At 44.5% G+C, this 24,584-nt stretch overlaps 1 protein-coding gene across 8 annotated transcripts in view; it reads left to right on the plus strand.

Moving 5' to 3' along the window:
* Window positions 1–24,584, plus strand: part of ERCC8 (ERCC excision repair 8, CSA ubiquitin ligase complex subunit) — a 61,309-nt gene that overhangs the window by 28,182 nt on the left and 8,543 nt on the right. For 7 of the 8 annotated variants that reach the window (XR_012905020.2, XR_012905022.2, XR_012905024.2 and 4 more), the window contains 3 exons: window positions 11,228–11,331; window positions 14,058–14,182; window positions 15,803–16,000. Coding sequence is in view for 2 of the 8 variants with exons in the window: in XM_075932876.2 (XP_075788991.1) it covers window positions 11,228–11,331; window positions 14,058–14,182; window positions 15,803–16,000 (427 nt within the window). In the remaining 6 variants the exon portion in view is untranslated. Of the gene's footprint in view, window positions 1–11,227; window positions 11,332–14,057; window positions 14,183–15,802; window positions 16,001–21,648; window positions 21,780–24,584 lie in introns of all 8 variants that reach the window. The other variant, XR_012905025.2, reaches the window with a different exon arrangement.

A 24,584-nucleotide genomic window follows, 5' to 3' on the forward strand; every position in this document is an offset into this window, starting at 1 on the left:
AAGGGAGGTTTAGGTTGGACATTAGGAAAATTTTCCTAAATCTCAGGGTGATTAAACACTGGAATAATTTGCCCAGGGAGGTTGTGAAATCTCCATCATTGGAGATATTTAAGAGCAGGTTAGATAAACATCTATCAGGGATGATCTAGATGGTGCTTGGTTCTGCCTTGAGTACAGGGGACTGGACTTGATGACTTCCAAAGGTCCCTTCCATTTCCGGTATTCTATGATTCTACAATATGGGATATGCAGGGGTCTTTTTGTCTCCTTGTTCTCCCTACCAATTATCTATGCAGATGGTAAGGTCCAGAAGAATATTTACGCCAGCAGGGTTGCAGACCAGTTGATCTTTTATTTCTTCCTGCAACTCCTGCTGAAATTGCTTCTGCCATAAGGCAGCAGAAGTATGCTGGATAGTAAGTGACTGTGTTTTGCCCTGCTCGTCCCCTCAGGGCAGCCTTGGTCATTCAAGCACAGTGTGGATCAACTGAAGATAGTTGACATTGATTGAACAAAGGCATATATGACCTTTTACCACAGGGAGGCCCAGACTAATGTGTCTCCTGTCAGCAGGCTAGTAATTAAGTTCATTTTGACCTGGTCAGAGACATAAATTTGGGGATACATTGGAAACAGAAGGCAGCATTAGTTCATGAAACTGTAACTGCTGTCATTTGCCATCTCGCGGTTCAGGTAAAGTTATTTCAGGCCTCTGTTCAGGGCAAGGCACTGCACATTGTGTTCACAGCATGGCGTTGTCAGTGCTGGTGAGAGCAGTCTTAAAGAACCATGAATCACAATGATAGATACTAAAAGTGCAAGCAAGCATAAAAAAATAAAAAGGACATGCACAAATGGTCATCTTCTAGTAACTTCAGTTTGGAGTCAGCATAAAAAGAAAAAGGGAAACCAGGATTCTTCGAGGAGTGAGCCCTTTCTCTCCCCAGGTGCTCTACCTTCTGTGTTTGAGCGCCGCTGCACCTCTAATCAGAGACTTAGGTAGCAGTGCCCACGGTTGGCTGTGCATGCGTGACACCAGCGTGTGACATTTGAAATGGCTGTTCCGAATGTGCAGCCACAACTGTTTGTTCAGTTCCTTCTTTACCATCGCTAGCTTCAGTCACAGTTTAGCAGTCGCCCTTATTATTCATTTGAAAAGAGATACTGTTAATAGTTAAGACTTAAGCATTCATTTTCATTATTAGTTGTTCTATAGTAATAGTTTTAAAAATAATCTTTCCCTCATTGTTATAGTGTAGTTAGGTAGGTAGTGTACTTTTGCGGGGCCATCTGGCAGCAACCACTTTAAACTTTCTTTCATTGGGACATGCCTGGCTCACCTGATTTTAAGAGGTATGTGAACTGCAGACTCTCCATTGCCATATCAGAAGGACACTCACATGATGTCTGCTGCTTGGGTGAGGAGCACTCGACAGATCAGAGCTCCCACTGCAAAAAAAAAAATCACTTTGTGAACGAGAGAGTCTAGATAACTCCAGCTAAAAACTATTCAGCTGAAGATCTCTTGTCCTGTCTCTCATCCTGAGCATAACGCACTGCCCAGGCAGCCATCCCCCAGAGAGACATTAGAGAGAGTGGCTCCCACCTGGTTGAGCCCAAAAGATCATGAAAGGGCTCAAGCGCCCAAAAAGAGATCGCATTCTTCCTTAGGAACTGAGTCCCCCTCAAGGAAGTGCTTTCTCCATAAAAAATCTGCCTCAGCACTTACAGCACCTAAAGCACCAGAAAAACAGGCAGCTAATAGAGCCAGCACCAACAAGAACCAAGACCCCAAGAAGATGGTCCATTCCTCCTCCTCCAAGGCACTGATGGAGACCAAGCAAAAAGGTCAAAACACCTTTGGCAACGGCACTGACCAGACCACGCTCATCTGCAGCACCAAGCACCACGACGCAGACTCCTGCAGGAATGTCGGCACCGAATAAACACTCCACAAAACACTCCAGTGGTGCACACAAAACAGCTGGCATCGTCTCAGCCCAGCCTGCCAGTGATACAAGTCTCACTGGTATCCATTCCGTTTCCCCCTCCACCAGTACCGCAGGTAACCACAGAGCCCTCCGTTTCTTTGGTGCTGGGAACACCCTTGTATCCCGTACACATCAAGGTTCAGTCTCTCATCCACCCCAGCCTCAGCCCCATCATTATCTAGTGATGGTGACGATGATGAGCCTATTCAGGCACACGTGCCTAGACACTCCTTGCCTAAGTCCACGCAGCAGATACAGCAGTGGCAACCACCACAGTGGCTCCCACCACACATCCCACCAAGCTGGCCATACTGGGACCCATGGGCAGCCTACAAAACACAGCAGCCACAACAGCCATCGCTACAGCCCAGTCTCCTGTCTATTCCAGTTCATGTGGTGACAGAGGACGTGGATATAACAGGCGATGACCAGACACCCGACTCATCCCCCACTTACGTGTATTTATTCATGATCTCTGGATGATACAATCGTGCCCCCACCGCCAGTTTCCCCCCTCGGGCAATAACAAGTGTTCTTTGAGATGATGTGGGGACAACTCCAGTTACTGCACCAGGTGAGTAACCTTCCCCATCCTGAACTGTCTGTCTTGTATCAGCAAACCCTTGCAAGAGAGGAGCCTTGTAAATGTATAAAATGTGGTAAAAGTTTCACTCAGAAGTAGTATTTGAAATATACCAACAAATCTACGAGAGGAAGAGAATATATGCTGAATTTACATGAGTTGTATTATAAAATGTTATCGCAAGTTCCTCTGCTAGGTAATGATTCATACTGCTGATGCGCTAATAGCATGTTGGAAGAGCTATTACCCTTTTAAAAGACACATGGTATAAATTTGGATGGCAGTCACACACACTGCATCCATTACCTGGGCGTGATACAGATAATTCAAAAGCATCCTCACTGCAAAAAACTGACAGCTAGGAAAAGGAAAGTTAGAGATCTCCAGTTGAAATTCCTGATGATGGTGAAATATCTCGGACTAGTCTCTGACCCAGAGTTTAGAATATTTCCTGGCCATGGGTCACCTATGCCTGCCTCAGACATGGAATCCTCCTCAAAAACTGCTACTAAGGACTCTGTTCCTTTAAAAGCAACAAAAAAAGCAGTCTCACTCTTCATAGCAGCAAGATTCACCTAAAAATAACCCCAACTATCCCCATTGCAAAGTCTGCCATGGCACCAAGAGTGCCAAACTGCAAGGAACTGGGAATGTTCGATACCGAGACATCATGAGGAGCTAAAGACCCGGTGTGGTCTAGCTCTCGTGGATGTGCTCATACTGAAGTCAAGTCTCCTAACTCAAGCACCAGTAGAGCCTGGAAAAAACAAGCAGTAAGCAGCACAATGGCACCAGCTGCTCAGCAGACCAATGCAGCAAGTCTGCAGCACCTGCAGCCTTTCCTCTGATTGCAGAGCTTGCTTCTGTCCTCTGTATCAAGCCTCCTGGTGATGCAACAATTTATCAGGCAGGCAGACCTCCTGACTACTTCAATTCAGGGGACTCTGCTTTTTGGCATTGAAAGCACCTGAGCCAGACCAAAACCATGCCTTGCCATTGCCCCTGTTGGCTGAGCCCTCCCTTGTCCAGGAAGAAGATCAGGGATGTATGCCCTGTGTCATTCCTCATTGAAACCTGGACCATCGTAGCACCAAACATTTCTGCATGGAACTGGCTAGGAGGTTTCACAATGGTTCCATCTCCTATTGCCCTCCCACCAAACAGGGTATACTGGGACTCCTGGGTATCATACAAGGCCCAAACACTAGACCTCCCAACCCACCCAGCAAAATGTGATCACCTTTGCCACCTGCCTCAGATTCTCCAGAAATACAGGAGAAAGAAGTAGAAGAACCTGAAAGCAATTCCCTCCTACCCCCTCTTTGTCTCCTGATAAATCAGTAATGCTGCCACTCTCAACATCTGAAGATAACTTCAGATCCTTTTAGGATCTGTTAAATGAGTAGCTGAATCCCTTGATGTTTCACAGGCAGAGCTGCCAGAGATGCAGCATAAACCAACAGATATACTCCGGGCTTCTCCATCAACTAACATATAGTGCAGTGTTTAATGCAGTCATTATGTACCCTGCAAAAAGTGCCTGACAGATACCAGCCACAGCTCCGCTTTCTTGTAAGAGTTTCAACAAGAATTACTATGTATCAGCTAAGGGGGCTAAAATTTTGTTTATCCACTCTGTCCCAAACTCATTGGTGGTAGAAGTGGATGATCAAGGGGGAACTATTTCTTACAATCAAGAGTGGAAAGGATTAGCTACCCTCCAATTCTGCATAGCCAACTACTTGGCCTTATTAGCCACATGTACAGGATACCTTCACTATTTGTGTTGGATGTGTTCTAGGCACCACTGCAAATAACAAAATTCACAAATACTAGGAGCTATGGCTCCCTGCTCCCCCCCACCCCCGGTGAGGTCCCCATGGCTCCTAACAGCCATGGGGAACTCACTACAGGGACCAGGAGCTGTGATGAATTCACCACCCCCTCCAGGCCAGGATGAAAGACACCTCACAAATACGTGAAACCACAAATGGCGATTCTGCTAGTCGTGAGGGTCTTCTGTGTGCACAACATGTTTTCTCAAATGTAAGTCTTTATTGAACATCTTCCAGCAAAGAAAGAAGAGCAATATAAGGCCAACATATGTTGCAGAGGGTTCCCCATTGCCAGAATGGCCCTTCAGGCATCACTTAATTCTGCTGACACAGCGACACAATCCATCACTACATCCATAGTCATATGCAGGACTTATTGTCTCCATCTTGCCAGGTTTCTTAGCGAAGTTCAATCAACAGTAGGCCAAAAATTGTTTGCTGAGAGTACAGACATGTCTTTATACAGATCAAAGGACTCCTAGGCCACATTACATACAATTGGAATCTGTCCCTTCAAGCAAAAAGAAACAGGGCAGAGTCTATGATCGGCCATTCCAGACTGTCCCATATACCCAGCTTTGAAGATACTATGACCAGTGCTGCTAACACAAAAATGACACTGACAAACAGTAGATCAGTCATCTTACATGTCAACCATCCACTTTGAGGCAAACATTTTGAAGTATCAGTCAAGGGCACAAGAACCTGACATTCTCCAATCCCAGAGTTGCATCTAATATCCAGCCCATTTGGCTATCACCATTCTTTCCAGTCTGGAAAACCATCAGCTCAGACAAATATGTTCTTGGAAATTATCCACAAGGAATAGTTCATCCCCTTTTACTCTATTCCACCTGCAGCCCCCTTCCTCTTCCCTCTTCAGGGACCTCTTGATGTGCACCTGCTACAGCAGGAAATATACTATCTCCTACAGTTAGATGCCATGGAACCCATTTCACCTCAACAGGCAGAGGATTTTATTCACATTACTTTCTAACTCAGAAGAAAACAGGTGAATGGAGACTCATTCTCGACTTGCAAAAACTAAACAAGTTCGCGAGAACACAGCATTTTAAGAAGGTGACTCTAGCAACCATAATTCTGGCATTGGAGAAAGGAGATGGAATCTCAGCCCTTGAGCTACAGGATATTTACTTTGTTACCATTTACCAGCACACAGATATGGCAGGCTACACAGTCTATATTTCTCAAAGGCACTTGATCAATAGATGTCTTACAATGCCCAGCATGGTGAAAGACTCACTCAAATGGTGGCAAAACATATGAACATTTGTTCAGGTGTCCCCTTCCAAAGGGAATTTGCAACTGTAATGATCATCACAAATGCTTCTCGGGTGGGGTGGGGCACATTTGTGTGACTATACCATCCAGAGTTGCTGGTGCTTAATGGAATCCAGTCTCCACATACATACACTGGAGCACAGGCAGTCTGAAATGCCTGTCATCACTTTCTCCTAATCCACAACAGACTGTCCAGATTCTTATGGACAACGTGGGGACTATGTTGTATATAAATCACCATAAGGGACTTGATCTTATCTGTTCTGTACAGGAGCAGTCCACCTCTGGCAATGGTGCATTTCCAAAAATATAGACATCATAGCACCCTACCTGTCCGTATGACAGAATGCCAAAGCAGACCAAATAAGGAGGAACTTTTCATAAATGCATGAATGGGAGATGAAGCCCAGAATACTAAAAACAATATTCTAACAATGGGGATTCCCTTCAGTAGAGCTCTTTGCGATGGCCCACAATGCCAAGTACTTGTAGTACTGCTCCCAGGCTGAACTGGGATATGACTCTCTGGGCGATGCCTTTCTTGTAAAATGGGAAGCCCCACGGATACATGCCTTCTCACCAGACCCTCTGTTGAGCCATGTCCTTTGTCATCAGTCAGGCATACATCCTACACACAATCAAGACAGACAAATCCAGACTCAGTCTCATTGCATGAATGTGGCCGAAACACATGTGGTCTCCATATCTGAAACAGATGGCTTTGAGGCCACCACAGACCATTTCTTTGTCCCTCATCTGTGGACAAAGGACACCTCCAGTGACTACAAGATTTCAGTACTCCCTCTGAAGACCTGGCTAACCCATGGATGACAGGATTTGAAACAAGATTGTTCCTAGATAGTACAAGGCATACTTTCTGAACAGCTGGTAACTGACAACACAGAAGACACACACACACAAGTGGAAACGATTCTATACCTGGTGCCAGGACTAGCAAATTATTACACAATCAGCCCCTGCTACCCCTAGTCTTTGATTATGTATTAACATTCAAAAAATTGGGCCTATCTACTGAAGAGTGCATCTAGCAGCCATCACTTTCTTCCACACTAAGTAAACAGAGTCACCCTCTTAACTCCCCACTAAGCACTTCCTCAAGGGCATAGAGAACACTTATCCCACACTACAGGACCAGACTCCCATGTGTGGTCTCAGTCTTCTCTGTGCTCTCATGGGCAAACCCTTTGAACCACTAGCAACCTGCTTGTTATTGTACCTATCCATGAAGGTCTCCCTCCTAGTAGCTATCACGTCAGTAAGGAGGGTGGGAGAGCTGGCTGCTCTAATGGCACAGTAACCTTATACCACATTCCTCAAAAACTAAGTAATTATTGATCCTAAATTTATGCCCAGCTTTGCCTCCCCCCTTCCATCTCAACCAGCCCATTTACTTACCTGTGTTTTTCCCTTAACAGCATGCTGATGATAAGGAGGCCTCCTTTACATACTGGATGTCTGCAGAGTATTACCATTCTATATAGAAAAAACAAAAACATTTTGAAAACCTTCCAAGATGTTCATATCCACAACAGAATGTTCCCAGGGTCAAACCATCTCCAGAGACTTTCTAAATAATGTATAATCTTTCTATAATCTGCAAGCTCCTTCTGGACTTTGCCCACTCCACTGGAGCACTGTCCACATTGGTTGCCTCTATCAATAATATACTCATTACGGACATTTGTAAAGCAGCTATCTGGGCATCGGCCCATATTTTTACCAAATACTATGCATAACAACAATAATCAGCTGTAGCTACTCAATTTGGACTCTGTGCTCTCCCCCATACATAAATCAATGTCAAAGCCCTCCCCCTTTCTACTGAGGGACACTCTTCTATAGCAACATAAAGTGGAGTACCCATAGGGACACTCCTCAAAGAAGAAGAGGAGACGGTTACTCACCTTGTGTAGTAACAGAAGTTCTTTGAGATGGTTGTTGCTGGAGGTGCTACTTTTCCTCCCCAACTTTGGAGTTTCTCATCAATCCTCTGGGATAGAAAAGGAAGTTGGGGATAGTTTGCTGCACAAGGTAACTGCTGATAGAGATGTAAGCCAGCTGCCATGCATGCATGGCCATTCGGGCCACTGCTGCTACAGATCACTAATTAGAAGAGCGGGGCATTAAGACACCTCAAGTGGAGCACTCACAGGGACAGTCCTCTCAAAGAACTTCAGCTTCTTCACAAGGTGAATAATCTTCTCATATCCTTACATTAAACAGGTTCAGGGACCTCCAGGAAATCAGCAGGACTTCTGGACTAAAGTGGCCCACAATCCTTAGTTAATGGTAAGAAGGATTTTGACCCCAGAAGTCCGAGTGTATGTTCTGAACTGAGGTTGTGATTAACTTATGATGGCAGACAACACCTATGTGGGATTTGAAAGACTAATCACCAACAAAAATCCTTGTTGAAGTGATAGAATAAATATAGTAGCAGAGGATTTTTTTTGTTTTTGTTTTTTGTTACGCAATAGGTTTTCTCTGTAGTCATGTTACCTTAAGAATAAAATAGGCTTTCATAGAAAGTGCTGTGCAGTAAGTTAATTGTTGGCACTTGCTCTGTTGTTCATCTCTGATGGAAAAAGTAATCAGTCCTTCTTAGGCAGAGTCTTATGCTGAGAATAACACAATAATGGCAGAGAACAGTTGTTTAACCAGGAAATATTCTGTCAGAAGGGAGAGAGATGCAGGTCTTCACCCAAGAAAGGCAGTGGGTTGGGAGCTGGAAGCTTGAGTGGGTGCCCTTGGAGGGTTGTTTTCTCTAAGTGATATCTCTGCATCAATCTGTCCTGTACCATCTGTACAAATGATTAGAAGCCAGGCCCAGCACTCTTGTCTATAGCTTCTGTACATCGGCAATAGAATCCTGAACTAGAAAAACAGGTGCAATTCCCATGAACTGTGACACCTGAGCCAGTGAGCTTGCCATTGAAGAGGAAGTCACAAATAAGATAAAAATACACTTGCAGGGACAGATACTAATTTAGAAGTGTTTTTTATTTTATTTTATTTTATTCTTTTTATATTCATGGCAATGTAGAGGTACAAAGAGCAACTGATAAATATAGATTAGTTTTGTGAACTTGGTTAAAGAATTGAAGTCTTTTTACAAGTGATCTGGAAGTCTGACAGATGCTTGTAGTAGAATGTCCATCCATGCATACATAACCCATACTTGCTGGGTGTGGGGCTCTGTCCTCTTCTAGTGGCATCTAGTCCACTTATTCAAATTTACTAACCTTCAACCTGGTAATTAACACATTTAACCAGGTTCTCTGAGACCTCTGCTGGAAAGAGAATTGTGTGTTGCTGGTGATCTGCAGCTCCTGGTATCTTCACTATAATTCAGTATACCTGGACACTACAATGCTTCAGGTGGACTACACTTTTAGCTGGATAATGTTAACTGAAATAAAAAACATTGGAAAAAAACAAGAATTGGCTAAGTTGAAAACATACTGTTATAGTACAGCTGTGCGTTGTCAGGTTGTGAAGCTAAGGAAAATAACCACTACCTAAGAGGTCCTTTGCTTCATTTTTCATATATTTTTCATTTTAAAAAAACATGTTTTCCTTACTGACTACATTGATGTGATGGACAAGAAACTCTCAACTGTCCATTTATTCACTTTTTGTGACTGGATACTCTTTAAAAACTATAGAAATCTGGACAGTCAGATTCTGGTAAATTTTTAACCTGTCTTCAAGAATAAGGAAGGTAGTTTATTTCATTCATCTAGATTCTATCTGTAAGGTCTGCAGAGAAAATTGGTGCCCCAACAGTTTGTATCTTTTTCACTCAAGAATGCAGACCATTTTTTTACTGTTAAAATTTGGTGTTAGCCTTTTTTTTTTTTCTTGCTGTGGGTGTCTCTCTCTCAAATCAAGTAGACTGTGTGTCAACATGAATATGCATTATATGCAGTGGATACAATTTGGGGTTTCTCCTTAGAACAAGCATCCTTTTTAATATTCTTCATTGAAGGCAAAATATGCTGCCTTCTTTATTACTTGTTAAATACTTGGTACCACTGATGCATAAGCAAAACGAAAAGCTTCTATTTTCAGTTGGCATGCCTCCTTCTCAACATACATTGTGTACAACATTAGCTATAAGGGGAAAAACAGCAAAGCAAATAAGCTATTTTCTGGTTTACTGACTAGGGACACAATCTTTCCCTTTTAGCTTGTATGACAAAGCTCCTACAAAAACTTGGTGAGTCCTGCACATCTTTGCAGATTTGCTTGCCTCAGAGGTTCACAGCAGCCCACAATTTTAGGCACCATGCCCAGGGCTTTAATTTGTTGTGTGTTGAGCTCTTTTCATCATTGGCTAGCATATGGTAAAATGGAGAATAAACTCCACAGCCCTTTTCACCAAGTGGAAATGGGGAGGTGGGTGTTAGAGGGAACCTGGGCTTACCTTCTACACCAGCTTCCAGCCCACAGGCCTGTGATAACTGCTCATGTGAATCCCCAACACCTGCTGTAATACTGCTCCAAGACCCCTGAGCTACTCCCCCAGCACCTTCCTTCTCTCCGGTTCATCCTCCTAGTTGTGATGTCCTTTCTTCCTACTCCCAGTAGTGCTTTCCTTCTTCCTCCCATCTTCATGCCCCCTACAACTGCAGGCAAGCTTCTTTTATAGGCAGTCTGAACTGGTTTTCTTAATTACCTCCAAGTGTCCTAATTGGTCTGTGCTGGCCTGAGTCTACAATCCTGGTGAATTAGCCCGTCCTTGTCACTGCTGGTTCTAAATCAGACCCTCCCTGTTATTCTAGGAGCAGGGATCTCCTCAGTCTTATATATCTCCTCTCTCCTACTTCTTTATAGCCTTCTCTTCTGACCCTGTTATTACACTTGTTACTTTTAATGACATGGGCATATTGTTTCTCCGTCCACTAGACAGACTTGTATTTTGTTCCTTAGCATTTTTGCAACCCACATTCTGTTTATTATTGTATTTGTGCAGTATTGTTAATAACCAATACAATAATATTCTACTTGTTATTCACACATTGTATTGTATAGATGAGCAAGAATTTCAAAGTCTGCCTTCAGTTAGGCACCTCTCAGTATCTTGATTGTGCTGGGACCAAAGTGTAGGCCAGAGCAAAATCCAGTGTAGAATTCTGACCTCACAGCAGGATCAGCCACCGACTAGATAAGTTTGGTGGTTATTGTTTGTTATCGTTGGTTCCTCGGTCTTAAAAAGTTTCAGAAACACTGATCTAGATCATCCCTGATGTCTGTCCAACCTACTCTTAAATATTTTCAGTGATGGAGATTTCACAGCCTCCCTAGTCAATTTATTTCAGTGTTTAAACACCCTGACAGGAAGTTTTTCTTAATGTCTAGCCTAAACCTCCCTTGCTTTAATTTAAGCCCATTTAAATCAATGAGAACACTTATTGGATCCTTAACAGCAAGAGATATCGATGGGTGGAGGCAATTTCTCTAATCGATACATTTATACCATTTATTTTTCTTAGTGCTGACAGTAGAGTAAAACTGTGGGATGTGAGGAGAGCGTCCGGATGTCTGATTACTCTTGATCAGCACAATGGGGAGAAATCAAAAGCATCTTCTGAAGCAGGTAATAAAGAATATACAGGTTGGACCTCCCTTGTCCAGCACCCTTGGGACCTGTCCTGCCCCGAATGAGGGAATTTGCCACATCAGGGGAGGTCTCCTGCCACCGGCCTCCCAGGACTCTCCCCCTCCTTGCAGCTGGCTCCGCTCCGGCCCCATTGCTACTGGGCTCCAGGCTGCAGGACTTAGCCTTAGGCTCCAGTCCTCTGGGGCTCCCCAGAGATGCTGCTCTTCAGATGCTATGGCACGGCTTTTCCCCCGCCCATCCGAGAATCCCCAGGGATGGGGCTTGCCAGCTGCCCTGTTTTCCTACTGCCCCACCCAGCCAGGGCTCCCCAGGGATGGGGCTTGCTGGTCCCTCTGCTGTCCCACCCAAATGGAGCTCCCTGGGGATGGAGCTCACCGATCTCGCTGGTTGAAGCTCCACAGGGATGGGGCTCCCAGCTGGTTCACACTCCCAGGTGCTGGGGCTCTCTGATTCAGCAACATCCATGGTCCATTGGACCAGAGGGTCCCAGATTTCGGAGGTTCAACCTGTATTCATAAGGGAAATTATGATAGTGATGATATGCTGCACTAGTGATATAAGCGGTTAGTCAACTTACTTGTACGCATACACTTATCAGATAGTCAACTAGTAACTCTACCAGTTGCTTTCTCCCCCACCTTGCTGCCTCTATCAGAGAGAGGCAGCCGGGGGGGGGGGGGGGGGGGGAGCAGGAGCTGGTGCTGGGGGGAGCTCTTGCTACATTTCAAAAGCAGAAGTGTCGCGGGAGCCTGGGGTGAGTGCAGAACTCAAGCAGGGGGCTGTTGTACATTTCAAAAGCAGAGTGCATGGGACCATTTTTTCAAAAGCATGGAGCATGGGGTCAGTGGGGGACTGCTTGAGTTCCCCACTGGCCCCATGATCCCTGGTACACTTCCGCCTTTGAAATGTAGCAAGAGCCAGCAGCTTAGCAACTAACTGAATAGTCAATGCAAAGTACATCAACTATTTGATTAGTTGATTAATCTAAATTTAACATCCTTATGCTACACCTTTACCTTGAAACATTCTTTAATTTCATACCATCACAGTTTTTAGTACAAGAAATGACTGATCTTTTACGTAACACAGGCCATAGAAAGTCATCTGGTAACTCCAGTAATTTATGGCTGAACTAAAGCATATCTTTTTGAAGGACATATAGGGTGAAATGTTTGCTCTGTTTGAAGTCAATGGAAAGGTGAAATTTTCAAAAGGGTTTGATAAGATCCCTTTGATAAGTTGCTCTAGTGATTAACTACTCTTATTGTTAAACAGTGTGTGTATATTTCCAGTTTGTCTAGTTTCAAATTCCAGCTACTGCATCTTATGCTTTAGTCTTTTTAGATTAAAGATTTCTCTGTTATCCATAATCCTGAAAAGATTAACTTGTGCCTAAATTTAAGCACTATGAGCCCCATAAATTAGACTGCTTTACAGTGTTTAAAATTAAGTATGTAGGTTCAGAGTTTTATTCAGGAAAATACTGATGGTGGATTTATACATAAAACAACATTGAGTTTGTTTTGTAGGCTGTGGTTTAACTTTGTACTGTGTCATGACCTCTGCTACATATATGGAATATTAAAGTTTGATTTTAAGAATTAAAGATGTCATTAGCACTCAAGAAGTTATTGAAATGACCACATACTGGGAGAGCTAGGATTTATTTTTAGTGTGGCTTATCCCGTTTGGGTGCCATCAAGTGAACTTTTGTCTGTTTATGTTGTCTTAAAATGAATTAATAAGAGTACAAATATAGACAACTCCGAGAGGTCCTTTAGAAATGCCAAAGACGAGAGAAAAATCTGTTCTCTTGGATGACTGTTGTATGTTTAGAAATTTAAACATCCAGTTAATTCCTGTGCTCTCCACTTGATTATTTTTTTCTCTCTAGAAGGACAGATTTGATTTGTATATAGTTTAATGAGAATTGTTAGTTTTGTGGTATTTTTAAAATAGAAACCGAGGAAGGATTGTGAACAATGGGAGAGAAAAATTTGAAATAACAGATAAAATAGACAGCTCATTAATTTCATTTTAAAAAATTACAGAGCAGATAAAGTAGTTTTAGCAAAGTAAAATGGAAACTCCAAATTACGAACTAGGGAGGAAACCTAAGGGTGTGCCAAAGAATTCTTTACATACGTACGGAAAAATAGATGTGAACAATCTTTGTGGTGGAGCACTACGGAAAAGATCATTGGACAAATGACAAATAGGCTTTTACATCATGTTCACAAAAGGCTTATATTTTATGCTGTAAAAGAGGAATATATTTTTGTTATAGATGGAGTAAAAGCTGGATTCAGAAACACTTGTAAGCCGTTAAAATAGTGTCAGATTCTGCATTCTCTCTGCATCCAAAACAACTATTAAAATCAGTTGATGTTTTGCCAAAGAAAGGGGTTCAGGATTGGATCCTTTTTGGAAGTTGTTAGCACATTACAGTAACATCAAAAACAGAACAGTGTCATCTGAGCATCTTGATATATGTAGAAAGTAGAAAAGGCATTGAAACTTATGCATATTTACATTTTTTTTAATGAAATGAGTTCTAATGTATATAATACATTTGCCATATAGAACCTAATATATAAGGAACTTTATCACTTGGTATCAAAATTCAAAGATTTCTCTCCTCCCCCCCCCCCCCCCCCCCCCCCCACCACACACTTTCACTCTTTCTCTCATTTTTCTGACAGCAAACACTGCTCATAATGGACGAGTTAATGGCTTATGCTTTACAAGTGATGGGCTTCATCTTCTGACTATTGGTACAGATAACCGGATGAGACTCTGGAATAGTTCCAGTGGAGAAAACACACTGGTAAGGCTTTTAAAGGACCTTCAATTGCATTTCCTGGTTGTCTTTGATAAAGTAATAGACCAGTGGTCCAATTGTGATTCAATTTAGCTTTGAAAATAAATCTCATGCTGGACACTGTTGCAAAATCTAGGATTGAAAATTAGACTCTAAAACCATTCATGACAGTAGCTCAAATCCAGATGAGCCTGTCAGTAACCAAAAGCATTAGCACCCATTGACTGTTGGCAGCTTGTGTGAAATAAATTGGTTGTTAATCTACTTTTCTCTGGGTGAGTGTCCACAGCATAGAGTAAATAAGTAAAGAAACTGAATTAATCTCTTGTCTCTCAAACTCATTTAGAAAAAGTTACACCTATGACACTTAAGAAAAACCTTCCCTTTAGCAGCAGGAGGTAGTCTTTGTCTCTCTTGAATAGCCAGAAATATCCTGGACAAGTGGCTTGTCTGTACCATGGAGTATCTCATAAAATGTGCTTGCCTAGTTCTACATCAGTCAAATTATTATTCAACTCAGGATAGCCCACCTGAGCCTTACATTCTACAAAGTAAACAAAATAGTCTAGGCCCTGACCAGACCAACTTCTTGGGTTAAGACAGGCAGACCCTTACTTTCCTATCCAAGGTTCACTCTGAAAGGGTACGTCTACACTTGCTCCCTAGTTCGAACTAGGGATGCAAATGTAGACGACCGAAATTGCTAATGAAGCGGTGATTTAAATATCCCGCGCTTCATTAGCATGATCTTGCCGGCACGTAACTCCTCTCAACGGCTGTTCCGAAAGTGAAAGTGCGCGCCAGGACACGTTAGTTCGAACCAAACCCCTTGGTTTGAACTAACGTAACTACTCGGGCTTCTTTGTTTCCCCATTTGGGGACCCCTGCTTTAAGATTTAAGTTCTCAAGTCCTGTCTCAGGACGTTAAGCAAATGCAGCCAGACTAACTCCAGTGGCTACAGAGGAATACCTGCAAAGGTTCTGCAACTCCTTTTACTCTAAACCTTCTGGGCTCTGATTGGCTGCTTCCATGCACATACTAAATATGGGGGGTTAGCAGCCAGCCGGATAACCATTTAACCTATAAGTGACTGTTTAGTAGTTAATTGTCCCAGTTAACCGCAACAACCTCCCACCCTCTCACCCCTGCATGCTCTGCATTTAAAACTGGGATTTGCAGGCTAGCTCAGTCCTAGCCCGCTGGTCTGAGTTTTAAATGAAGAGCACACAGGGGAGCCACCTGCCACGCAGTGCTGCTACCTTTGATACAGAGGTAGCAGCGCAGAGCAGCAGGTGGAAGCTGTATTAGAAGCAGGAGCGTGGATGTCTGTCAGCAGCCCCTGTTCATCGGGAACCTGAGCTCTGGCTTCCCACAGAGCAGCCTCTATCCACAGGGAGCTCATTGTCCCTTATCTTTTACTCAGTACTATTTATCTTATTCATTATGCTATTTTCACTAACCTTGGAACCCAAAAATAAGCTGTATGCATTTAGGAAGCTCACAGTTGTGTTAAATTCCAAAATAGCAGTATTCTTGAGATTCTAACCATTATTTTTTAAAATTTGTCTTAATTTAAACTTCGAGAACTAGTTTAATATAATAATAGCTGATCTTGCATCCTACAGGTGAACTACGGAAAAGTTTGTAATGAAAGCAGAAAAGGTCTCAAATTCACGATCTCTATTGGCTGTGATCCAGAATTTGCATTTGTACCATATGGTAGCACCATTGCTGTTTATACAATTCACTCAGGAGAACTGATAACTATGCTTAGGGGACATTATAGTACTGTTGACTGCTGTGTATTTCAGCCCAATTTTCAGGTAAGTGAGGTATTTAAATTAATAGAATAATGAACTCATAGATTATCTAATCTGATATATATAACATAGACCATAAAATTCATCCAGATGCTCCTATATTGAGTCCAGTATGCTGGGTATATGTAAAGGCTATCGTCTCGTAAAACTACCTCCCTACTTTACTTTATATAAACTAGGATCACATTAGCCCTCTGCCACAGCATCACACAGGAAGCTCATGTTCAATTGTTGGTCTGGTATGATCCTTAAATAACAAAAATGAGTCCACAAAAGCTCATGCTATGTTTCATGTATCATTTTATATATATGTATATATTTTTTAGTCTCTTGGGGTATGTCTACACTTGCCCCCTAGTTTGAGCTAGGGAGGCAAATGAAGCATACCGAACTCGCAAATCATCCCGTGCTTGCCGCATGTAGACGCGGCAGTCCGATTGCAAGAGGAGTAACAGTTAATTCGAGGGAAGAGTTTTAAATCAGACTACCGCGTCTACACATGGCAAATTAAATCGGGCGACCGGCATTTTAAAATGGCGACCGGCTGCGAATATGCTAATCAAGCGTGGGATATTTAAATCCCTCACTTGATTTGCAACTTTGGTATGCTTCATTTGCCTCCCTAGTTCAAACTAAGGGGCAAGTGTAGACATACCCTAAGGTGTACTACAGGACTCGTTTCTTTTCAGAGTAACTGCTTTCCAGAATATAACCTCCCATTCTTGGCCTCCTTGAATATTGGCATGACTTAAGCACTCTTCCAGTTTTCTGGATTTTATCCAATATTCTAGGCTGTATTGAAAATGACCAGGCCAGGGATTTCATCCAGAAACTCTTTCAGGTGTCATAGGTACCTTAGCACACTTAACATAAATACCCTTTTGATATCCTCAGACCTGCTAGGTATGAAGTTTTTTGTGAGGCCTTTAGCTTCCCTGATCAGTAGTATAATTTTATATTGCTTGCTGATTATTTCCCCTTTACCAATATGTTTATGTATATATTATTTTAATTGCTACCTTGACTTCCTCTCTTAACCAGGATGGGCTTTAACCAGTAAAATTAATTTAATTGTGGAACTTCAGACTATATATCCTACTGCTTAGAACGTGCCCTCTTTTTGCCCATGAATGTCATGATCACTGGACCCTAGTCAACTGCCAGTTTGCTGTCCAGTTATTTATTATTCTTCATCCATCATAAAGAGATCTGATCTAAAACAATTACCTGGATATTGCTTACAGTATCTTTTTAGTTAGTATATGTACCTACCTACAAAGGGTAGTGTGCTGCTTAATTAGTATTTATATATCAATCTGAAGTACTGGGAGTAAAAATTTTAAAAAATACATTGTTATTATTGGCTCAGATTCTCCTTAAGCAGATATTCCATTGACATCTATGAGATGTTAGCTTGATGAAGTATTAAGGACTGCAGGATTTGGACCATTATTATAACTGAGGGGTTTAGATGATTTCGGAAGTTCTGCAAAGGGAAGGCTGGTCGTGAAATCCATTGCAGGGAATTTAGTGTTTTGCCTTTGGTGGCTGGTGCTCAGATAATAAACATGACTTGAATTCCTGACTCAGTCAGGAGTGGGAATAGTGTCTTGTTTGTAAAGCACCATGCACACCTACGACACAGAATAAATAAGTCTAGAATTTTATGAAACTGCTATAACTTCTTGAAAATACCAATAATTTAGCCCTGAGTAAGGTCAGCAGGGCTTGCACTTCAGCTCTGGGCAGAGGGGCTTGGGCTTTGGCTTCTACAAATCTGTGATTTCTTGTTAATTGCCTGTGTCTTGTCCATAACTTTTAATAAAAAATATCTGTGCAAAAATCATGGTCTTAAATATAATTAATAGTCACTATGATGTCAAGAATTGCAACGTCATTGGAAAATGTAGCTGCTTTCTTCCTGAGACCTTGCTTTTTTGTTGTGGCAAGTCAATAAATATACAGAAAAATTAAAATAATTATAAATTAGATAAGATGTATGTACACTCTGTGTTAGGAATTCCCATAATTACCCTATCCTTTGTGCTGCCAATTTGCATGATGCTTTGCATTCTACCTATTGTTCTGCTCTTAGTTGACTCAGACGCTCCAATAAGTTTATGTTAATATAATTGTATTTAGCACAAGCTCTAGGCCAGCGTTCCCCAAACTATGGGCTGCGGCCCGGTACTGGGCCGTGGGGGGAAAAAAAACCGGGCCTCAGCGTGGTTGCCGGGGTATTCCGGGCTCCCGGAGTGCCCATGTGGCACTGGGTCCCCCAAGCCCTTGCCCAGGCTGGGAAGAGTCTGCAGCTGGATGTTCTGGGCTCCCAGCAGAGGCGTAGCTAGGGTTACCAGGTGAGTTCAAAAAAAATGTGGGACACACTTGATCTTAGATGGCCGGGAGGGGAGCGGGGCAGGACTGACTGGGAGGAAGTGCACATTCCCGGTGAAGCACAAGTGAGTCTGGCCCCAGGGATTCCATATTTCCCTCCCCTCTCCCCACATGCCTCCTGGAGTAGTTGCGAACTGTCTGGGTGGTAGACACACTCACGCAGCCTAAGCACATCTGCCAGCCAGGCAGTTCACATCTACAAACTGATACATCTAATAATAATAAAACTTACCTAATGAGAAAATACCGTATATTCCGGCGTACAAGACGACCTCTGATGTTAAAAAACATCCCCCAAAAATCCGGGGTCATCTTGTACGCCGGATGCCCCGCCGCCGGAGCCCCTCCGCGGCTTTGAAAGCCTCGGGGGAAGCCGGCGGGGGGGCATCCCAGGCGCGCATGGGCTGCCCCCCTGCCGGAGCCCCTCCGCGGCTTTGAAAGCCTCGGGGGAAGCCGGCGGCGGGGCATCACAGGCGCGCATGGGCTGCCCCCCCGCCGGAGCCCCTCCGCGGCTTTGAAAGCCTCGGGGGAAGCCGGCGGCGGGGCATCCCAGGCGCGCATGGGCTGCCCCCCCGCCGGAGCCCCTCCGCGGCTTTGAAAGCCTCGGGGGAAGCCGGCGGGGGGGCATCCCAGGCGCGCATGGGCTGCCCCCCCGCCGGAGCCCCTCCGCGGCTTTGAAAGCCTCGGGGGAAGCCGGCGGGGGGGCATCCCAGGCGCGCATGGGCTGCCCCCCCGCCGGAGCCCCTCCGCGCCGCTTTCAAAGCCGCGGAGGGGCTCCGGCGGGGGGGCAGCCCATGCGCGCCTGGGATGCCCCCCCGCCGGCTTCCCCCGAGGCTTTCAAAGCCGCGGAGGGGCTCCGGCGGGGGGGCAGCCCATGCGCGCCTGGGATGCCCCCCCGCCGGCTTCCCCCGAGGCTTTCAAAGCCGCGGAGGGGCTCCGGCGGGGGGGGGGCAGCCCAGGCGCTCCTGGCGGCTTTGCTCCCGGTGCCTCTGGTCTGCTGGGGACCATCTCCAGCAGACCAGGGACACCGGGAGCAAAGGAGGCGGAGGGGCGCTGGGGTATAAGATGAAACCCTATCTTTTAATTAAAAAGATAGGGGGTCGTCTTATACACCCAGTCGCCCTATACGCCGGAAAATACGGTACCAGATATTTTATATGTCCAGTTTATTCTCAATTTGTTTCCTGGACTGAAACCTCAAATACCGGACAGTCTGGTACAAAACTGTACACCTGGCAACCCTACCCCTCCTTGCACCCTTCCTCCTAGCCAGATACCCTACCCCCAGTCTGCTCCAGCTCCCGCCTCCCCGAGTGCCTGTGCAGCGCCGGGTCCCCCAAGCCATGGCCCAGGCTGGGTAGAGGATGCAGCCGGGTGAAACAGTAAAAATGTATTGATTTTTCATTCTTTTTTAAATATGTGTTTATATTTTTGGGCTGCAAAAAACAGTACTGAAAAAAAAACGGGTTCCAACTAAAGTAAAAAGTTTGGTAAACCCTGCTCTAGCCAGCTTTCTGTCCATCTTACAGTGCATTTATCCAATCCATATTCCCTTAACTTGCTGGCAAGAATATTGTGGGTGACCGTATCAAAACCTTTGCTAAAGCTGGCACCGGGGGCTTTGGGAGGACCAGAAACAACTTATTTAAATATTCATCATTTGCATAATGAATATGCAAATATATGTTACCGGTCCTCCAAAAGCTCGTGAATGGATTTACTGGTCCCCATGTCAAAAAGTTTGGGAATCCCTGCTCTAGGCTAACTGAAAATCATACAAAGTTTCCACAGGAAAATAAGACAAAATAGTTGTAATGCTCACAGTAAATATCTCCACTGCACTACTCAAAGGAAAGATTTTTCTTTAAAATCTCATTCATGATCTGCAATTTGCTAGAGACTGAAGAGACTTATTTCCAAATTTGTATTAAGTATATAATCTGTGAAAACAAAATATGCAGAATATCCATGGCTGTGTGCAAGGCCAACCAAATCCTAGTGAGTTAGCATTGTTTATAATTAAGATTCTACCAAACTTGACCATTTTGATCAATTTTGTGGTCATAGGATTTTAAAATAGCTGAAATTAAGAAATTTACGATTTAAATCTAAAATATCATGGTGCAATTGTAAAGGTCCTAACCCAAAAAGAAGTTGGGAATGGTGTTAAAAGGTTATTGTGGGTTGGGGGGGGCTTACAGTACTGCTGTCTTTATTTCTGTGCTCTGATGCCTCCAGAGGTGGGCAGCTGGAGAATGGTGACTGGCGGTTGGGAACCCAGCTCTTGAGGCAGAACTGCCACCAGCAGCAGCACAGTAGTAAGGATGACATAGTATGGTTTTGTCATTCTTACGTCTACACTTTTGCTGGTGGGGTGCTGCCTTCAGAGCTGGGCACTTAGTCATCTGCCACTCTCCAGCCACCTGACTCTGCTCCTTGACCACCCACCTCTGAAAGCAGCGCAAAAGAAAATGTGGCAATATCACTACTACCTTACAATAACCTTGTGACACACTCTTCCTCCCCCCCCCCCCCCCGCAACTCCATTTTTGGTCAACACCCCAATTTGAGAAATGCTGTCTTCCCTGTGAAATCAGTGTAGCACAGGGTAAAAGCATGCAAAAAACCAGGTATCGTGGTCTGTGATGTGTTTTTCATGTACATGAATATGGTAGAACCCAATTTGTAATCTTTGAATCAGGGATGTAAGCATCTAGCCAAGTTGATTACTTGCTTTACCCCTCCCCTCCCCTCCCCTCCCCTCCACTGCCTCTGTATCAGAGTAAGCAAGCGGGTAAGCAGGAGCCAGTGCTGGGGGAATCAGCTTAAAAGCAAGTTCCTCCCGTCACTGTTTCCGCAGTGCATGGGGAGGGGAGCAGAGGAGGCTTGTGCTGGGTCTGGGACCTACTCCCACTGCAGCTCTGTAGTTTAAATGTAATAACCACAGTGGTCCCAGTCCTGGCTCTCACCTGCATGCCCAGCTCCTGCTACATTTAAACTGCAGAGCCTCAGTGGGGGTAGCTTCTGGACCCGGCACAAGCCAGGACAAAGTGTCTCCCTTTATCGACTAATCATGTAGTCAATACAAATTGCATCGACTACATGATTAGCCAGTTACCCACTTCTTAACATCCTTACTTTGAATATATAAGGACTGATTTAAACTGCGGTTTCCTTCTTAAAAATTTGGAAAACACTTAAATAATACAGAGTTGGGCAAGATTAAAAGATTCCATATTGGTATCTGTTCATCATAGCATATAACCAGGGCTCGACGATCGTGGTGAAAGCCACTCGCCAGCCCCGCACCGCACATGTGCAAGACCTGCACTGTGCATACGTGGACCGCCGGTGAACAGGGCGACAGGCTGAAATCTACTCACCATGGGTGAGTAGATAAGCGTATTTGTCGAGCCCTGCATATAACTATTAATCATTCGAAAAGAAAAAGAAAAACATGCTTAGCAGGTACATCCAGAGGATCTTACAAACACTAAGCATGCAACTTTGTTTATATGAATAGTCCCATTCAGGCCAGTTGGATAAACCACATTGAGAAGTTATTCATGTGCATGAGTGTTTGCAGGATTGGGACCATAGGATGAATATCAGTTTTAATTAATTCAACCTGTTTTAGAAACAAGGAACAGTGATGATCCATTTTAGGAACCAATAAATTAACTTGTTAGTTTAAAGAGTCTTATTTTAAAGGTGTCATAGCAGCTCCCTAACTAAGTGTAAAAGCCAATACTTCTTTAAGCAGACTTTATATTGACTTATATATAAAAATTTGTACATAGCACATTTCACTTTAGCTGTTTAAACCTGCAGCATTTCTTGTCTTAAATGTGATTTATGAAACATTATTTACAAAATAATTAGCAATCCAGTAATTGTTTTGAAGACGGCACCATATATAAACATCATCCTATGCAGCCATATGAACAGCAATCTGGCAATAAAATTGAAGGGGCATTAGTATGTAAATTCTTCGGGGCAGGAACTGTCTGCTGCTTTATACAGTCTAGGACAATAGAGCCCCATTCTTGTGTGGTCTTTATGCACTGACATAATTAACATAACTAGTTGTAATTATGCAAAATTCTTCCCAACTCTTCAAAAACAACACTATGTCCCCTGCTGGATTTTTGCTGTCATCTCTTGTTTTAATATAGCATTTCCTGAGCTATTTCTCATTGTCTGGCACTAATCAGCATCTTAGTCATGACCTTCACAGATATCTGTTTAGCACTGTCCACAAAAGAAAAAAAGATCTTTATTGCAGTGCCTGGCCACAAAAGCTTGCCACATGGATGCTCCACTCAAAGACTCTAAGGTCTTAGTATGGCTCCAGGCAGCTGTAGGGCTTCCAGCAATTCTGATAGACAGTATTAGAATCCAGGACAGGCCTGCTGAAAGGAAGTGGAAGCAAAGAGGATAATTTCCCTGGGACTCAACAGTAAAAAAGTGCCAGGAGTTTCCAGGCCCTTTATATTGATGCCAGAGCACCATGCAATACGCTTCTGAAGGCTGCCTGGGGCAGGCGTGGTGAGCTCCACAAAATGATGAGGGCTATCTAGCCCAAGCTTCTACTCAAGGCTCTGTCCCTTCTTGGGGTGTTGGGCATGGCCCCCTGCCTTGCCCAGGGGGCCAGCAAGGGTGTTGGCCCTGCTGATCTAGGAGAAAATGGGAAAAATCTGACCCTGTATCAGCTTTTAAATGGGGCAGGAAACATCTAGCCAATTGGGCACAAGAGCTAGTGAGGGTGCACGGTTAGACAGGTCAGTAATGGTTTCTGGGAAAGCAGAGTGGGATAGCTGTTGGAGGACTGCCAGGGCTGGATTGAGAAAGAGGCTGTAGCCTGGAAAGGTTGCAGGGGCACAAAAAGATGTCTGGGCCACCAAAAGTGCAGATCCTTTTGCAAGGCCCCTTTAGTCTGAGGCCCTGAGCTGTAGCCAATAAAGCCCCTGTGTTCTAGCCCTGCCTGGCCAGAGGGAGGCAGAAACGTGGCTCTACAGGCTACTGTTCTTCCCTCTCCCTGCCAGGCTGGATCTTGCACGTCCATCTGTGCACTTATCTCGCTTGCAGGCCCTGCCCCCCGCAGCACCCATTGTCCAGGAATCATGGCCAATGGAAGCTGCAGATAGCATGCCTGCAGATAAACCCCCTCCACTCCCCAGGGTTTGCACCATTAAAGGGGAGTTGCCCCAGGTAAGTGCCCCAAGCTCTAATCCCCTGTCCCATCCCTGAGCCTCCTCCTGCACCCTAACTCCCGCACATATCCAATACACCCACCCCAGACTCTTCCCTCTGCACTCTAAACCTTTTGGCTGCTGTCTGGAGCCCCCTCCTGGACCCAAAATGTCTCATCCCCAATTCTACCCATGCGCCTACATCCTCAGTTGGAGCCCACACCCTCTCCTGCAGCCAGTCCTATGCCTCAACCCATAGCCCACCTCCTGCACTCTGAACCCTGGTCCCACCCTGGAGGCTAGTGGGGCCCTCAAAAACTAATTGCCATGGCCCTTCAGAAGAGTTAATCTGGCTTTGTTTTCAGCAGCATTGCATGCACATGACCAGTACAGTGTACTAACTCAGTTCACGACTAAGTTAGTTCTCTTTGAAGTAAGGCTATTAAGAGGTGGGTAATTGGGTAATCGTGTAGTCAATACAATTTGTATCAACTACATTATTAGTCAATAAGGGAGGTGCTCAGAAGGAGCTATCTCCGCTGCAGCTCTGCAGTGTAAATGTAAGAGCCGGACATGCAGACTGGCCAAGGACATGGGCTGTTTCCCCACAGCAGCTTCTGTCTGTGGGGGGTCCCGATTCCCCTCTTGGACCCCCCACGGAGAGGGGCTGCTGCTGGAGCAGCCTCTCCTGCTCCGCTCCCCCACACTGCTGCCTCTGATAGAGGCAGCAGCATGTGGGGGCAAGCTGCACTGTGGAGACGGTGCTGGGGGGAACCAGCTTTTAAGTACCAGCTCCTGCTCTTCCCTTCCCCTGCCCCTCCTCCTCCCCCCTCCACCCCCCTGCCCGGCCCGGCCTTACTGCTTCTGATATAGAGGCAGTGAGGGTGGGGGAAATGTCAGTAGTTGATTCAACTACTGGATAAGGCTAGGCTTATCGAATAGTCAACTAATCAACTACTCGTTTGCATCCCTACTTTTAAGGACTCCAGAGTTCGTTGTAA

This window comes from Pelodiscus sinensis, chromosome 6 (assembly GCF_052426305.1).
Source record: "Pelodiscus sinensis isolate ZL-2025 chromosome 6, ASM5242630v1, whole genome shotgun sequence".
Taxonomy (NCBI): Eukaryota; Metazoa; Chordata; order Testudines; family Trionychidae; genus Pelodiscus; species Pelodiscus sinensis.